Source organism: Euprymna scolopes, chromosome 25 (assembly GCF_053919585.1).
Source record: "Euprymna scolopes isolate OS-2025 chromosome 25, ASM5391958v1, whole genome shotgun sequence".
Taxonomy (NCBI): Eukaryota; Metazoa; Mollusca; class Cephalopoda; order Sepiida; family Sepiolidae; genus Euprymna; species Euprymna scolopes.
The window spans coordinates 86870894-86889272 of record NC_136506.1 but is presented as its reverse complement, the minus strand read 5'-3'; the positions used below and the strand labels follow the sequence as shown (position 1 = coordinate 86889272).

At 32.1% G+C, this 18379-nt stretch overlaps 1 protein-coding gene across 8 annotated transcripts in view; it reads left to right on the top strand.

Annotated features, from left to right (window-relative positions):
• Positions 1–18379, top strand: part of LOC145247483 (uncharacterized) — a 179561-nt gene that overhangs the window by 128868 nt on the left and 32314 nt on the right. For 4 of the 8 annotated variants that reach the window (XM_080109290.1, XM_080109288.1, XM_080109292.1 and 1 more), the window contains exon 5: positions 15206–15340. In XM_080109290.1, coding sequence (XP_079965416.1) covers positions 15206–15340 — 135 coding nt within the window. The remainder of the gene's footprint in view (positions 1–15205; positions 15341–18379) is intronic. The other 4 variants (XM_080109293.1, XM_080109289.1, XM_080109287.1 and 1 more) reach the window with 1 other exon arrangement.

The following is an 18379-nucleotide window of genomic DNA, read 5'->3' as shown; positions in this document are numbered from 1 at the left end:
ACACACACACACACACACACACACACACACACACACACACACACACACACACACACACACACACACACACACAGACGCACACTTAAAAGCCAATATATTTTTTATGGTAATTTTTGTAAATGTTTAAACACATTTAGTCTAAGACAGAATGGCAATGATTTGTTTTGCAGATTTTTTCTTATAAGTTCATTTAAAAGGATACATGGCTGTGAGGTTTAGAGGTTTTCTGATCAACCTGGACGGTGAGTGTTGAGCACAAATCTCGGCAGCCAATCAGAATCTTTCTCTCATTTCTTTCTGCATATTAACGTCAACCCAAATTGATGAACATTAAAATTAGGTCAAAATTCTTTAAGTAAACAAATGATAGAATTACTAGCGGATAGTTAGTCAAAATACACCCGTTTAAATACCATAATGATAAAACGTTTCTGTGTTGCTTACTTGCCAGAAAACTATTTACGTAGATATACACATACTTTAATGCTACTATGGAGCTTTATTGATATATTGAACACTTTTGAAGTAAATACTCAAACAAAAATTTTTACATAATACATTTTCTTGTAATATAACTATATATATATACATATATATATATATATATATATATATATATATATATATACTAGCTGTACCCTGCCACGTGTTGCTGTGGCTCAATTTGGTGTAATGGAAAATTCTAATAAAAAGTGAAAATGCATGTTTCTTATATTAGTACAGCAATCCACTCCAAAAAGTGAAAAAAAAAAAAGGCGAAAATGAAAAAAATGGTACTCTTGCAGAATTGGATCCGGATCCTCGGGAGTTACCATCAATCATGGCTTGGACTCGACTAACATTCAGTGGATTAAGCGGAAATTTGCTAAAACGTTGAAACGCTAAATAGAGTTTTTTTTTTTTTATTGTATTAAAAAATGTGAGTTTTTAATTAATATTTGGGTGACGGAGGTGGGGGGTTACTATACATAGATTCAAAAAAGTTGTCCAAAAACGAATAAATGAAAGGAAAGGTAAGGTAAATTACGTTTCTACCTAACTGGATAATTTTTTAGTGTTTTTATTTAATGTAAATTGTTTAATCGGCTCAAAAAACTCAGTGTTTATCGATGTATTTGAAAAAAGACGAATGGTCGCGGACACTGTTGAATACGTTAAGTTTGGGAAAATCAGTTAAAAACTATACAAAACAGTGTCAGACACCCACTGATTATATGTTATCGTGACATAGGCTGACATATTCGGTGGGTTTCTGACAGTATTTTGTATAGTTTTTTTAGTTTTAAATCATTTTCCCAAACTTAACATCATCAACAGTGTCCGCCACCATTTGTATTTTTCAAATACACTGATAAACACTGTTTTTCGAGCCGACTAAACGTTACAGTAAATAAAAGGGGTTTTTATTACTAAACGCATAAATGAAAAAGTTGTTGAAAAATAAATATAACAAATAAATGTTATCAAAGGTAAGATAAGTTACTTTTCTACCTAACTGGATAAGATTTTAGTGTTTTTATTTAGTGTAAAATGTTTAATCGGTTCAAAAACATGTAGTGTTTATCTGTATATTTGAAAAATACAAATGGTGGCAGACTGTGTTGAACACATTAAGTTTGGGAAAATGAGTTAAAACTAAAAAAACTATAAAAAATACTGTCAGGAACTCACTCAATATATGTTACCGTGACATAGGCAGACATGTATTCGGTGGTTTTTAACAGTATTTTGTATAGTTTTAACTCATTTTAAGAAACTTAACGTGTTTAACACAGAGTCTGCCGCCATTTGTAATTTTCAAATATAGCAGTAAACGCTGTGTTTTTCGAGCTGAATAAACATTTTACATTAAAAATAAATAAAATAATTATCCATGTTGGTAATAAAGTAACATATCTTCCCTTTGATAATATTTGTTATACATTTATTTTTTGACAACTTGTTCGAATCGATGTGTACAGTAGTACAAACTTAATAAAAACACTAAAATTATCCAATTAGGTTGAAAAGTAACTTATCTTGCCTTTGAAAATATTTGCTTGTTATATATTTGTTTTTGTTGACAACTTTTTCAAGTCTTTGTGCAAGTACAAACCCAAAGGGGGTATTTTTCTGTTTAATTTTATTTTTGGTACCGCGCTTAAATTTAAATTTCACAATATCTTTTTTGGGGGAGGGTATTTTTTTAGGTCCACCTCCACAATTTTCGACTATGCTGAATAAGAAAATCTCATTTAAAATTTGCAGAGGCAAGTAGTTTTCAAGATATAAAGACCTGTACTATGCACTATAATTCACTGGCAGCCATGTATAAACACTTCCCATCTCCCTATATTAAGAACAGCTTTCGGAATAAACAACACTCATGCTTAACCACGTGTTTTAACCTTTTACCTGTCTTTCGTCTGTTAAAAATGGCTTTTGGAATAAATACCACCATTCTCTCCATGTTAAGAACGGCTTTCGGAATAAACACCCCCAACTTATCCATGTTAAAAATTGTGGAGGTGGATCTAAAGTGAAAAATTTACCTTTTGCATTTTTAATAAATTGTTAGAATCAAAAAGTAAGTGAGCAATTTCTTTTTTTTTTTTTTTTTTTTTGCCTGAAAAAATTTGGAAGAATTGTTTTTTTTTACTTATCGAGTAAACAGAAAATGAAATCTTCTAATTCGTTTCGTCAAATCGTGGTGTATGAAATGAATTGAAACGGAAGTTCAGTTCTATCAACAAAACAAGTTCGCACTTACGAAAAATATTTTTGTTTTATATAATATTTTTATAATTGGCAATGTTTATTTATTTCAATAACATAGAAACATCCATCAACTTTAAAGATGGATTGTCTGAAAATTTCAAATAAATTGGTAATGTAGAAATATGGTTTTATCGACTTTGAACGAACGAAGAATTACATTTTTATATATATAGATATATATAGGGTGTTCAATAATAACCGTTACAAAAGTCTTTACTTGTATTTAATAAACAAAAAAATTATAATTACATTAATTGAAATGTATAAAATAATAATATAGTAATGAAAATATAAACTTTTTACTCGATATAACCTCCATTTGCATCCACAACTTGCTGCAAACGTTTGGAGAATGCTCTGCAGGAGTCACGAATGACTCATTTGGGTATTTTCTCCCATTCCTTGGTCAGTTTCTTTTTCAGAGCATCCAAACTGATGTGGTGTGTAGCTGAGACTTTGCTCTCCAAGATTGACCAGATTGCAAAGCCCAGTGGGTTCAGGTCTGGAGATGATGGAGGTCATTCTTCCTTTAAGATGAAAGCAGGCACATTCTCTGTCAGCCATTTCTGCGTCTTTTTCGCTCCATGAGCAGGTGCAGAATCTTGCTGGAATGACCAACGCCTGTTTTTGAAATGTTTTTGCGCCCAGGGCAACAATGCAGACTTAAGAATAGATGTGCGATAATTTTCCTGGTTCAATTTGATGCCATCATCCACAAAAACGAGGGGACTTCTTCCCGTCTCTGTTACCACTCCTCAGACCATCACTGAGGCGGTACCTTGCCTCCGAGTAACCATCAGAGACTCGACTTCACTTTTACGCGACCAAATCCGATCATTTTGGATATTAATGTGCTGTTGGATGTCGAATTTCTTTTCATCACTGAAAACCAAGTAAGGAAGTGTGCCAGCAGTGATGCGAGATAAGATGAGCTCAGCTCTTTGCGCACGTTTCTCGATAGAACTTGTAGATAACAGTTGCTTCTTCTTGTGTTTGTACGCAGATGTTTGGAGATCAGTGTGGAGAATCGTAGACATTGTTCCGATTGACACTTTACCCTCTTTAGCGAGATTTCTGAGGGATCTTCTTGGGTTCCTCCTAAGCTTCTCTCTTGTGGATTTTACCAGTTTTGGGGTCCTGGCAGGTTGATTAACAATGTCACCAGTCGATTTGAACTGTTTAAGTGTCCGCCGGACTAACATTCTGTTGATATTTAAGGTCTTTGCTATGTCAGGTGCTGTCTTCCCAGATTTGTAATAGCTCTACAATGGCGGTTCTTTTTTGTAAATCCTGTGGCATTCTGATCAAAAGTAAAGTTTCAGTTATAGCTTAGATTTATACACCTGAAAAACATAAAAAATATAGATAATTTGTTAAATATAGAAAATAAAAGAATCTCGTAATGGTAAATTTTGAACACCCTGTATATATATATATATATATATATATATAGAGAGAGAGAGAGAGAAATAAAAAGGAACAAACCGTATTATGTGTTCATCAACGTTTCGTCTTTATTTCGAGACTTCCTCTGGATGAATGAAATTAAGAAACAAAAAATACCAGTACAAAATATTAATCTCAATCAATAAATTACATTAACGACTATATGACGTCACTAAAATTTCCCTCTCTTTAACAGCTCAAGCCCCCCCCCCACCTCCCTTTTGAATTTCCAACGTCTTTTCCCGTTTTTCTGAAATAGAACAGCGTCACACTTTGCACGTGAAACATTTTCAAATATTTTGTACTGGTATTTTTTGTTTCTTAATCCCATTCATCCAGAGGAAGTCTCGAAATAAAGACGAAACATTGATGAACACATAATACGGTTTGTTCATTTTTATTTCTCTATTTTGTCAGAATACTATTTCCATATTTCTCATCATATATATATATATATATATATATATATATATTACACACGCATATATATATATATATATATATATATATATATATATGTGATGGGATGATTCCAAAATTTTTCCTGATTCTCATACTTTTAAAATCATTGGCATTGGAAAGTAGGCACAATTTTCTCCGATTCTGATACGTTAAAAAGTTTCGATTTTCTAGATTCCCGATTCTGCTTAATTATCCGAACACTGTATGTATGTACATATGAAACAGTTTTATGCAGTTGTTTTTAATATGTACAATTCTTTTTACAAACTAATTCAGATCTCATTTAAATAAATTACTTATCCTTAAGGTTAATAAGAACATAAGATTTATATACATTTATATATATATATATATTCCAATATTTTTTCCTACTGCAATACAATTACAGATTCTGCACTAAATTCCTGGTTCTGATACAGTTGCCGATTCTGATTCCGATTTTTTATAAATCTCTAAATATTTAACCATAAAATTGTTATTTTCCACGATTACAGTCAAAACGCCACTTAAATGTGCAGGTGTTTTCCTAAACATGAAAACAAACTTGTGGTGGGTGATCTATAGCTTTTAGCTTTACTGGTTGTTTAAAATAAATAAATATTTATTATTTTGTTATTATTGACAGAAGCAGAAGGTTTTGTTTTAAACAAACTCAAATAAAAAAAAAAAAAACTATTAAAAGGATCGTATTTGGCATTGAAAAGTAGGCAAGAATTTTTCCCTATTCCAATACTGATTCTGATGCTTCAAAATATTCTAATTTTTCCCATTCCTGATTCCAATTAATCATCCCAACACTAATATATATATATATATATATATATATATATATATATATATAAACTAGTTAATTTACTCACATAAAATATACGAAAGTATAGATTTATGCGTAAACTTTAAGTATTTACTTCAAAAGTGCTCAATATGTAGGTAGAGCTAGTTAGTAAGTTATAAAATGTATATTACGATTAAAGCTACACTGAATATTCCGCGTTTCATCCACTCTAGGATTCTTCAGGCTTATGCACATAAGCTTGAAGAATCCTAGAATGGATGAAACGCGGAATATTCAGTGTAGCTTAATCGCCATATACATTTTATAACTTACTATATATATATATATATATATATGTATGTATATATGGCACAGACCATCAGTGTTGTGAACTAACACAACAATTTTCAATTCAGTTCTTTATTAAAAATCATGGCCAGGGGAGATGTCTTCATGAATCCTGATACTAATGTGTCTCTTACCCCAGGTGTGTGTTTGTATGTGTGTGCATATGCCTGCCTTACAGAATTCTAGATGTTTTAAATTCTAGCTGTGGATTCAAACCATTGAACCTACCACTTGGCGCTTGTAACGTACATCCATATCAGGGCTCTACATTGTGAGTGAAACAGTCTCATTTGCAAGTGATTTTTCAAAGTGGCAACAAGAAATAATCTTTTGTTGATTGTATTTGTTCCTCCGAAAATCTTCCACAGCTCACTACTGAATGAAAAATATCTTTTCAGCTTTTTTTTTTTTTTTTATAAAACGAACAAAGTTAAATTATATAAACAATAAAAGTTTAATAGAACTTTTTTATTTAACAAAGGCTGTTTAAAAAAAAATATCTTAAGAAATTAGAATGTTTATACCTTCAAGTATCAACAGAAAATTTGTTGTATATTTAGAATTACACTTATTAAAAAAAACAAAAAAAAAAACAGAAAAAGCTTTATGATGTACATACTCGTCACAGAACGAAGATGTCATATTCTAAAAATCATGTGGGTTTGGCTAGTAACTTTTCTATTTGGCTAGTAAATGGAAATATTTAGTTGTCAAAGGTCAACTAAAGATAAATTTGTCCGTAGAGGCCTGCATATGAAACATGTTTTACCAGACCATTCAACTTCACCGTAATAATAATAATAATAATAATAATAATAATGATAATTATAATAAACTATATCAAGGCTAAGACCGACAAGACAAGAAAATAGCAAATGCAGACTCTGTGTACAAAGAGACAAAACAATAAATCACATAAATGAATGCAGCATGCTACCTTAAAAAGATTATAAGAATAGACACTACCGCATCTTGAACATAAAGACAAATAATACAAACACAAATTGGTAGCAGTACTTGAGAACTCCTAGTGAGTACAAATAATAATAATTCATCAGTACACTCCTAACGCACTAATTCTATGCTTACCATGTCTCTAAACCAACAGGTATTGCTAGAAATTTAAACAAGCATTAAATGTAATTTAACTTTTTCCTTAATTAAACTTATACATATTTACATTGTATATTCGCCACATGCTTGGAAACAAAATTCTGCTACTTATCACAATTGTTCAATAATCAGAAAAGTCATGTTAATCTCAGTTCTTGTTTTTTTTTTTTTTACAAGGGAGTCACCATTTATCAAGGCTCACAGGCCACTTGAGGAAAAGAGTTAATTAATGTAAGGTGGTAGGGTAATAATCATTAATGGTGTCAATTGGGTAGAATTCGATTATTTAAGGGGACGGTTTAACAAGAACTTGTTTACATTGGACTTGAAGGCTACAATATTGTAGTCAGCTGGGAAGCAAGTCAGCAAGACAGTGTTCCACATGAATGGAGTTCTAGGAAAGAAGCTTTGTTCATGGAATCTACATTTAAATTTAAGCACAGATAGTGTGTGGGGGGGAATTGTTGATAGTGGTTGTAGCTAGTTGAGTTTTTTTTTTTTGTTTTTTTGTTTTTCAATTTCCCCCACTCTCTATCTATTTCCATGTACTAAAACTCTTTTCTGTCATCGCTTTACAGTTTCTGTGGTTTCTTGCACATTTTTACTTTTTTTTTTCACACACAGAGCATTAGGTTATTTTTTTTGTTAAGTAATATACTAGATTGTTCACTGGCGTTGCCTGGTAATGAATGAGGACACTGGTGTACTTTTGCTTTCAGACCTGAACCCTGTATAACCATGTTTTATAATTTTCAAGTTTTCTTTTTCTTCTTTGTTTATATAATTTATTTAGTTTCTTTCTTATACTGCTGCTGCTACTTTAATGTTTCCTTTTTATTAGTTATTTATTTATTTACTCTTTCTCTCTTTCTTGTACTGCTGCTACTTTAATCTCTTTTTCTTCTTTATTTATGTCATTTATTTATTTACTCTTTCTCTCTTTCTTGTACTGCTGCTACTTTAATCTCTTTTTCTTCTTTATTTATGTCATTTATTTATTTACTCTTTCTCTCTTTCTTGTACTGCTGCTACTTTAATCTCTTTTTCTTCTTTATTTATGTCATTTATTTATTTACTCTTTCTCTCTTTCTTGTACTGCTGCTACTTTAATCTCTTTTTCTTCTTTATTTATGTCATTTATTTATTTACTCTTTCTCTCTTTCTTGTACTGCTGCTACTTTAATCTCTTTTTCTTCTTTATTTATGTCATTTATTTATTTACTCTTTCTCGTACTGCTGCTACTTTAATCTCTTTTTCTTCTTTATTTATGTCATTTATTTACCTCACTAGTTTACTGGTCTTATCTTGTCTTATGCTGCTTCTGCTATGCCCTCTCCCCTCCTTTTACTATTTATCATCTCATTCCATCCCCTCCACCACGCCATATAAAGCATTCAATATACAAATAAACAAGCAATGCTAGAGCATGAATATTATATGTGATTGTCAGTTTGTCTAATATAAAAGACAATGATCATAAAACTAAAAACCTGGATGGACACTTACCATAAATTATATCACTGCATCACCCTGACCTCATATCGAGTAACTATGAAATGTACCTAAAATGACCCAGGCCATGCGCTTGGAATTACCAACACAAAGACACCCATGTTCGTCAAACTTTAAATTAAAGGATGGAATCCACTTTTGTCAGAGCTACAATATTCTTTCAGAGCTACTTGGCCTTTTGGTCAAGAAAGTGTAGTATCTGTTCCGGCAGATACTGCAAGCAAAGACCCTATGTGGGGGCGACCTCATAGATAAGACCTTGGTCAATGTAGGGGCAACCCTTCATACCAATTGTCACTATCCAGCTCCCCTACTCCCCGCGGAGTTGGTCCCCATTTCCCCTTAACTCCTCACATTAAAAATCGGCCTTGTGCCTAATTTGCTCAGTTGGGGAGCAAATAAATACATCAAAGTGTAGTATCTGTTCTTCAGATGCGGCACTTCCATTTCTTGTTCTCTTTCAGTGGAGGAGAAATCCTACACGACTGAGACAATTTTTATTTTTGTACCTTTTCTCCACGTTAAAAAACGACCCTGGTGTCTAACTCTGTCCCGTGGGGAGGCATTGTAAATAGGTACAATGCTATTTCCAAAAATATAAAACTAAAATAAATCTGACAAGAGATAAACTCGAAGCACGCATAATATTAAAATGAATAAAAAATACTAAATTATAAAGTGAAAACTACTAAAATATTAAAAAAAAAAAAAAAAAAAAATGACAAAATATCAACTGTTATTAGCTCCACTTCTTTAAATATACACTTATCTCTCATCGGAACGACACTAGCGTCTATGTTTTAAATATTATATATAATGGATCCTTTCATTGATTTTGATGTGCTCTGCTATAACAACTGAGTTGCTGGGAATCAACACAGATGATTTGTTGATAATAGTGAAAGCTTTGTGCAGAACCAACCACACTTTTTTGTACAACTGCTAATATTTGTCAGTGCAATGGCTGCCACAAGACAGCACAGAGTAGACATCAGGTTGGTTTTTACTTCTCCTAGATGCATGTTTTAACGAAGACTGGAGGTGCATCACTCCCAGTTAATTAAACGCACCCCCAGATACCAACCTGGAAATTTCTACATCCGATGCGATATGTACAGTGCGTAGCATTGCTAAACAGTTACCCATCTGGTACTGCCTAAGATCATTGTTGCTTAACTTCTGTGATCTGGTGAGAACCAGTGTGTCAACGTGATTCTGCCATATATATATATATATATATATATATATATATATATATATATATATATATAAAGCACACGGTTACGGTCAGCACAAACGACTTTTTTCATCAATGTTCACTGTTTTAGCAGATGACGTCATCGTTTGTTATGTCATAATTTATGATGCTATGAAAGATCTTCACAATGTCCTTCACCTCTGTTTTAGTGGATGACGTCACAAAGAGATGAGGTCATCCATTGTGCATGGGGGGGGGGGACAAACAAAAGAGATAAAAACCACAATCCACAAATTTTTTTTTGTAGTATATAGAAGTCAAGTGTAAAATAATTTGTACTTTTTAAACTTTTCGATGATTCTTGAAATGATTAAAAAAAATCCCACCCCCACACTGTAGAGATCCCTAGATGTAAAAGATCGTTCTACTCCAGTAGTTTCTTCCCCAGAACTGCTAGACTTTGGAATTCCATTCCAGGTCACTGCTTCCCCAACTGTACTGACATGCATAAGTTCAAGTGCAACGTGAACCAACATCTCGCTGCCCTAATCCCTACATAGTGCCCCAGTAGATGTTTCCCCTGATAGTAGCCCCCTACACCAAAGTGGCAATGTGCCTTGTTTGGGGTGAAAATATAATTAAAAAAAAAAAAAAAAAAAAAAAAAAGTTTAAATAAAAAAAACAAAAACATAAAAGAAACAAAAATAAAACGTATCTTTCTCAAATTCTAGTAATATTTTGAACATTTCTGTTTATTTTTTTTTTTTTATATCTGTTGGAGAATGCAATTTTTTTTTTCTTTTCATGGAAATTACTCCAGACAAGGCATGAAGCCATTTGATGTAAAGAGTAGTGATGTGACAATTCCAATATTTTTCCCAATTCTGATACAATTACTGATTCTGTACTAAATTCCTGATTCTGATGCAATTACCGATTCCGATTCTTTCTAAATTTCTAAATATTTAACTATAAAAGTATTATTTTGTCTCGATTACTGTAAAAACACATCTTAAATGTGTCTATATTTTCTCAAACGTAAAAACACACTTGTGAGGGGGTGATCTATACATTTTAGTTTAACTGGTAGTTTAAAATCAATAAATATTTATTTGATTATTACTACAAGCAGTGGAAGATTTTTCTTTAACCTAAATCAAAAAAAAAAAAAGATAATTTAAGGAATCGGTTTTGGCATTGGAAAATTTTTCCGATACCGATTCTGATACCCCCCAAACGCTCTGATTTTTCCGATTAATCATCCCAACACTAGTAAAGAGCTAAAAAAAATTCTACTTCAGGGTCAAAAATTAGCTAATGGTGTTAGATGGATAGGCTCTAATTAAGAAAACAGCAATTCTTCCCTCTTTGTCAGAAAACAATCGCTCATGGAATATGAGGACTAAAGAAAAAAATATAGGAAGAGAAAGTTACGAGGTTGTTGAAAGTAAAACCAAGATCCACTTTTTACTCTCCTATTATATAATAAAACGCAACTACTTTACCGAGGTCAGTTTAATAATGTTCATGAAAGTGATGATTGATTTGATTAAAAATTAGTACACACCTGATTTTGTACAGCATGCAGTGTTCGTGTCAGGCAAGAACAATAAAGAAAAAAAAATTACCACTATGTTTATTTATAGGCTGGCGATCTCATGAGGTAATGAGACTTCAGGGCATCTAATATGCATATGAAAGGCAGACGGTGTCAATAAAAAGCAGACGACGTCAATAAAAAGCCTGTTGATCAGAGAGAGGGATTTTGTTTGGCGGAAGTGAGTTTTGTCAGATGTCTATTTGATTTTGAGACCAGGAATTTGAGGAGGAGAAGAATCGCCTGTGCATTGAATTTTGGTAACGAGAATTATGAAGGAGGAGAAGAATAGTTAACATAAATTGTTGGGAGATTGCAGAATATTTTACGTTTACAGCAATTGGAAGAATAAGGATGGTGATAGAAAGATGAGGAAGCAGAAGCCTTGACTGCCACATCAGTATTGAAACTCGATCAGGGAATTCTGTTAATGAAGTAGACGAAGCATGAGGATCGACGAGAACGCATCACGGAAATCCAAGGACATCCCATACATATTGGGTTAGGGTCAGGGTCATCCCATACATATTGGGTGGGGCAAAAGTCACTGGCCCATTTTAATTTTAAATAACTTTTTTATTTTAACAGTTATATGCATGAAATTATAGTATCATAAAATAAAGGCGATAAACTTTATTTTACCTTTGTAAGCTTGAGAAACTTGTATTATTAAATTTATAAAAATAACGTCCTGCAAATGCCTTCCGTTTTCTGCTTCAAAAAATTGAGCTCTTTTGATTACCTCTGCCATAACCTTTTCCAAAGTTTCTGGCCTTATTTCTCTTATTTATCTACTGATTTTTTCCTTTAGTTCTATTAAAGATTGGTGCTTGTTAAAAAAAAAACCCTTTTCCTTTAGATATCCCCCACAATAAGTGCATCTCTCACATTGAGATGTTGTTGATAGGCTATTTGGGTTTGAATTATTGAGTCTTGATTTTGTTAGTAAAATTGTACGATTTTTGTATGTTGGATGATACTGAATTTTTCTATAATTAATTTTCAGGATGTGAAAAAAAAAAAAATATTAAGAAATTAAAAAATACTTAAAAATAAAAGAGTTCTTAAAAATTAAAATGGGTCAGTGACTTTTGGCCCACCCTGTATTACAGGACAACATTGGCGTCCTCATTCATTTCATGGTAATGGTGAGAGTGCTTGTTAGTCTCTAACATTTTAATATGGATTAGTACAAAATAAAAAAGTGGGTTGTTTCCATTCATACATCAAGTAACGTGGATGATATCTACCGTATGCAAAAAGCTTGCGACTCTAATTTACGATACTACTAACAATGATTTCGGTATTGGTTGTTATCATTTTTTCTGTCTTCTTTCATTTAATTGTTATTTATTTTATCGATTCTAGGATTCATCTTGTTTTTCCTGATTTTTACAACTGGTGCTACCAGATCAGGTTGTCTGAAGATATTGGCTTCCTGGCCTAAAATGTATTGAATATTGATGTCAATGGTTTTTTTTTTGTTTGTTTTTTTCCTTTCTCTTTACAAAACACAATCATGTTCTGCAAAGCTAAAACCAAAAACAATTTTCTTCTACAAGTCAACCGATGAATAAATATTTGAAGATATAAATAATTTGCGGCATAAATTTTTTTACCAAAATTACCGGATTTGGCATTAAAAATAACCTGTAAAAGGTTGATATGCGATAAAATAAAACAACCAAACCAAACACCCTGAATAAATATTTGGAGATATAAAAAACTTGAAGCATAAAAACTTTTTCCAAAATGACTGACTTCGACATCAAATAACCCGAAAAGGGTTGATATGCCATAAAACAAAACAACCAGACCAAACCTGATTCTCACAATTTGGTTACTAAAAGTTCTTAAAGTTTGCAGAACCGGTCCCTAATTTGTTTTTTTAAATTAATTTTCTGTTTCTCTTACATAGACATTTTTTTTTTTGCATGAAGTACCCATTTAAATAGGTGACAAATCTTATTCATTTTTAATAAAATGCCAAAATTTTATATTTTGAAACTTCATAAGAAAAGCAAAAAAAAAAAAAAAAAAAAATGAAAATGCAAGTTATTTCATAAATATTTTTGTAGGCAAATATGGAGAACTACTGGTGTTGAATAGTAGGGGTTCCATATTGAGGTACATATATAACGGGACTCATGTAATACAGACAATAACGATAGTTATGAGGAGGGAGAGAAGACATTTATATATTACGGTTCTTTTAACACATATTAGAGGAGCGGATAATATGATGCGCAGTTTTTAACACAGAAGAGAGGAGGCATTTATAGACATTACTTGTGATGGAGGAGATGACACATAACTTGGAAGGGTTTACAATATTCATTATAAGATGATAAACACTATTACCTTTCGTTTGTGATAAAGGATGTGACACAAGACAACAGTTACAACATGATGATGACTTCTTTATTCATCTGATTGGCCGATCGATGACGTCAGGAATTCAAATTTGAATCTACATAGTCTAAATGTTCTCCCTTCGCTTCCAAGGGATCAACTGACTGGCTCTCTTGCTGACTTACTAAAATCCGAACCCATAATATGGAGAAATGTCCTTTGTCTATGACGTCAAGAGTGTGTTGTTCAAACGTGACTAATTTCACGTGGCTTTACATGTTTGTCCAAACAAAAGAATCCTCTATTCTAATCTAACCTATTTTAAACAATATAATTTAATTTGCATTGTTCATTCTATTACTGACATATTTAATATTCAGATTTCTAAAAGAATTAACAATAGACTTAATTTCTAACATTCCATTTCTTAACTTTGCCTACAGGGTTCGATTCTAGGCTTATCCTAATCTCATTTTTACTTATTTACTATTCTTCTTATTTACATGGAAAAGGGACAGTCCTTTTCCATGTAACAAATAAATGTCAGTGGTGTTCACCATTCTTAACATGGGGAGGATGGATTATTTTCTGACACACACACACATTAATATTTTTTCAGTTTGGGGGAAAAAACATAGTCGCCAGTAAGAACATAATGGATTACATTGGATAATAAATGCCTTCATGCGCAAATAACTACTTGTCTGAAATAAATTTAATTGTGATATTCGTTTTCAGCATACTCGAAAACCCATAAAAGTTGTTGTTTTTAAGGTGAGTGTTGAGGTTTAGAGAAAGTAAAAAAAACTGTCTAGGAATCAATCCTCATCTCAAAATTTCAAATTGATTTGGTAGATTAGTTTTCAACTTGAATATAATTTATTAATCTATAAAGCAAATAGTAACGGCACAAAAACGACATCAACAAGTTTATTTACTCGTTTATTCTGATATTAGATTATTAGCGTTTCACTTTGGACTTGCATTCAAGTGGATCCTAAAATGTTAAGTTAACATTATTTATATATTGTATTTTTTAATTTTTTTTTTAATCTTCTGAGATGATTTATTTATTTGTGGATTGTTATCCTCATCTTAATTGATGTTGTTGTTGTTTCATCATGTTTCGGCCAACTATTCCTCTGGCCTATGGGGCTCGTGCTGCAGTGGATAGAGGCGTTGAGTTTCTATGGTTCCAGGTGAGCATTGTCTGAAAATAGCAGTTTAAATCTTACCCAAAGCTGGCCAGAGGCTTAGTTGGCCAAAACATGGGGAGACGAAAACTAGTATGGAGGGCAGTAATTACTGCGAACACAGTTAAGAGACTCAGCATTCTTATCTCATCACGGTTAACCACCTGACGAAGGCCAAAGGAATAGTTGGCCGAAACAACAACAACAACTATGAAGATGAAGAGCAAATAAATAAATAAACAAACAAACAAACAAATAAATAAAGATTATTGTGACAAATTAATTCAATGAAGAGAACAGTTTTGCAACACTTTTATATCTTTTTATGAATATTAAAATCAAGACTTGAATTAAAAAAAAACTACTTATTTTCCACATTTTTGTATGTTATAAATATTTTACTTATATTTTATTCATAATTTAAATATATATTTTTTAATCTTTTCATAAGTAGATGAACAAACCGGTACAATCCTGGTACCCCCTCCCCAACCAATGGCTCCTGGACCTATGCCACCTCCACCTATGGGTTATGGACCTCAACCAAGTCCTATGATGGGTTATGGACCTGACCCTAATCAACCAGGTATGTAATTCTTTATCGATGTTATGCATGATTAATCAATTTTTGCTGTGTTTTTATTTATTTTTTTTTTAAATATGATGGAGCACAAATTTTTTGTTTGGTCAATCGTAAGTGTCAGATACAAGAGAAATAAATCGATTGTTTCTCGTCTGAACAAAGTTGTCCCCCTTGGTTGGTATAAAGAACAAAACAGTTTTTCTTTTAGATATGGAGGTGTATAAGAAAGATATAGCAATGCAGGAAACCGGCTGTTGTATTGGCGTGATGTATGAACAAACAAAAGAAGGCCTTATTTGTTTTGTTATTTATTTAACTTTGTATATCCAATTATTTTTCAAGATAATCACAATGCAAATCAGTAAATATAAACTTGCTGTTTAAGATAACCGGGATAGTGGAGGTCTTCATATTTGGAGATTATTATCTCTTTTTCAGAAGAAAAGGGACCACTAAGAATGTCCTTAAAAAAAGAAAAACATTGAAATATCGTAAAGCCGAAATGGATGTGAGATCGAGACAGCTGTAAAGCAGAAAAGGGTTTATGCATAGGTTTCCGTATTTATTATCATTGTTATTACAATAGACATTTTCATTTTTTTTTTTTTTTACTCATCTATTTAATTTAATCTTTTATTTCATATTTATTTGTTGATTTTTTTTTGTTTAATTTTAGCGAATGTGATATCGGTTAGTTTTTCTTTTGTTATTAAAAAACACTAGTGGGACCTGTGGAAATTCCACAGCGGCTTCTTCCCTATGTAATATAGTGATGTTGGCATTCTGTGGATGTTCAGTGTAAATGGAGACGCCCTGATATTATTGTAGCTCTTTTGTTAAAACTGCTAAAGTATTTATCTAAGCTAGCAGAGACGACCAGCATAGCTTAAATATGATATTTTAATTCTTGCCAATTTTGAATATATTATTAATTAATGTTCTATCGATTTTTATATATTATAAAGTTGCGATTTCAAAAATATAAAAATATATCCATATGACTTGGGTGCATCAGCTATGAAGAATTCTTGATAAAATTATTTATAAAAAAAAAATAGATGACTTAAGTGCCATTAGTTACAATCGAAACCGAAGCCAAAACTTATGAAGAATTCTTGGTAAAATTATTTATTACAAGAAATGGAAGTCCATAACAATTAAACGACAGTCACTCGGACGTAAGCGTGACATACAAAATAAATAACACACATGCTATCCTATTTATGTATAGATTTGCTTTATTTCTTAGTTAAATTCATTTACAAATGAATAGACCAGTTGTGCCGCACCAACTCTTCTTTTTTTTTAAAAACTCATTTTGATCCTAGAAAAGACATATTGCCTCTTGAAATGTAAGGGATTGTGTCTAACAGGCGACTGTGGGAAGTAGGTCAGCAAGATGTCTGTTCACATTACATTTAAACTTCTGCAGATTAGTACAGTCAGGGAAGCAAGAAAACAGGGAAAGAATTCTAAAATCTTGCAGTCAGAGGCAAAAATCTATTAGAGTAAAAGACTTTCTTGCATCAACAGGGACCTCAACAGTGAAGAGGTTGGATTTTGCTGCTTGTCGGGTTAGTATGTCAAGGGGTACAAGTGCTATAACTACATCAGAGTACATTCCATTAAAGTACTTGTAATGTCATCTAACGTCAACTCTGCTGTAAATGGCTGTGACTTGATTTCCGATCACAGCTTTCTTGGATGATATCAATCTTTTATTGATTGTGTTTTTTTTAGTCTTCTGACGTCATGGACAAGAAATGTTTTTCTTTTATTCATTTCTTTCCAAAATAATTCTTTCTTTTTTTTTTTTTTTTAAACCTCAAAACCGTCTTTAGACAACCTGGATTCAAAACCCACATCTTGCCTGTGTTATTTTAATTGATAATCTCTCGTTTCAACTTTTAATATTAAAAAAAAGAAAAAAAGAATCACATATCTATACTAAAGTAACGCTATGGTACAACTTTTTTTGATTGGCTTAATTCTCTTAATTGATTTTGTGGTTAGTTTGTTCAGAATATAAATTGTAAATTCTATATTTTTTTTTTATATAAATAATTCAAAGTGTGTTAGTCGGAGGAATGCAAGTTGATGTAGCACAACTGCTGTTAGTTCCTCAGAGCACATTCCATAAAAGTACTTGATAAACCGGCACAGAGATGCAACATTACAGTGATGGGATAGAGGTTAGAGCAAGAATTTGCTATTTTATTTGTCAACAAAGTGATGTAAAAAATTTTTTATGATAACCCTTTATATTTCTCGGAAAATATAAAGATACATCAGTGGTATATCTTTGTTCACAAGCTCTAATGCACATCTCGAGAATAACTAATTAAACTGTTTACATTAATATTATTATTTTTTTTTTTTACTATTTATTTTAATACTAGCCTGGGTGCCCGGCGTTGCCTGGGTATTTGAAGGTATGTGTTGAGCAAAACAATAAGTTGTAATAGGCAGGCAGGTTCGAACCTGCATCATGAAGGAGGAAAACAACATTGAAAAAAAAAAAATGTGATGTCTTTGCTGTTGCGCCTCTCGCCAAACTGGAAGTGACGTAGGTTTAAATTAAGGCTCGTCAATCGAAAAGAGGGGATGACTTTAAAAAATATTGGTATAAAAAGCGACCCGTCCCTGTAGAAAAGTGCCCAGTTGCGGGTGAAGGAATTAATGTTTTTAGCCAATTTTTCGATATTTGTTGTCCGAAGGGTTGAGCTTCAGAACGATACTGAACTCGTGAAAATCCATCGCCTCTGTTAAAAGTTTTAGGCATATATACAAACATACATACGTACATGCATTTAAACAGACAGATGAGATTTATATTATAGATTAAGTTGTTATTGATTACAGAAATGTACTATTTGAGTGGGATTGCTTTGTAAAGACTAGGCAGCCGTTTTTGTATGTATAAAAAATATGTCATCATAGGAACATGGCTATGACAGCATACAATAAAAGGAAGACAGAATTAAACAAACATTAATGATTTTTTTTTTGATGAATTTGGTAACATCTGCAACTGCAAATCAA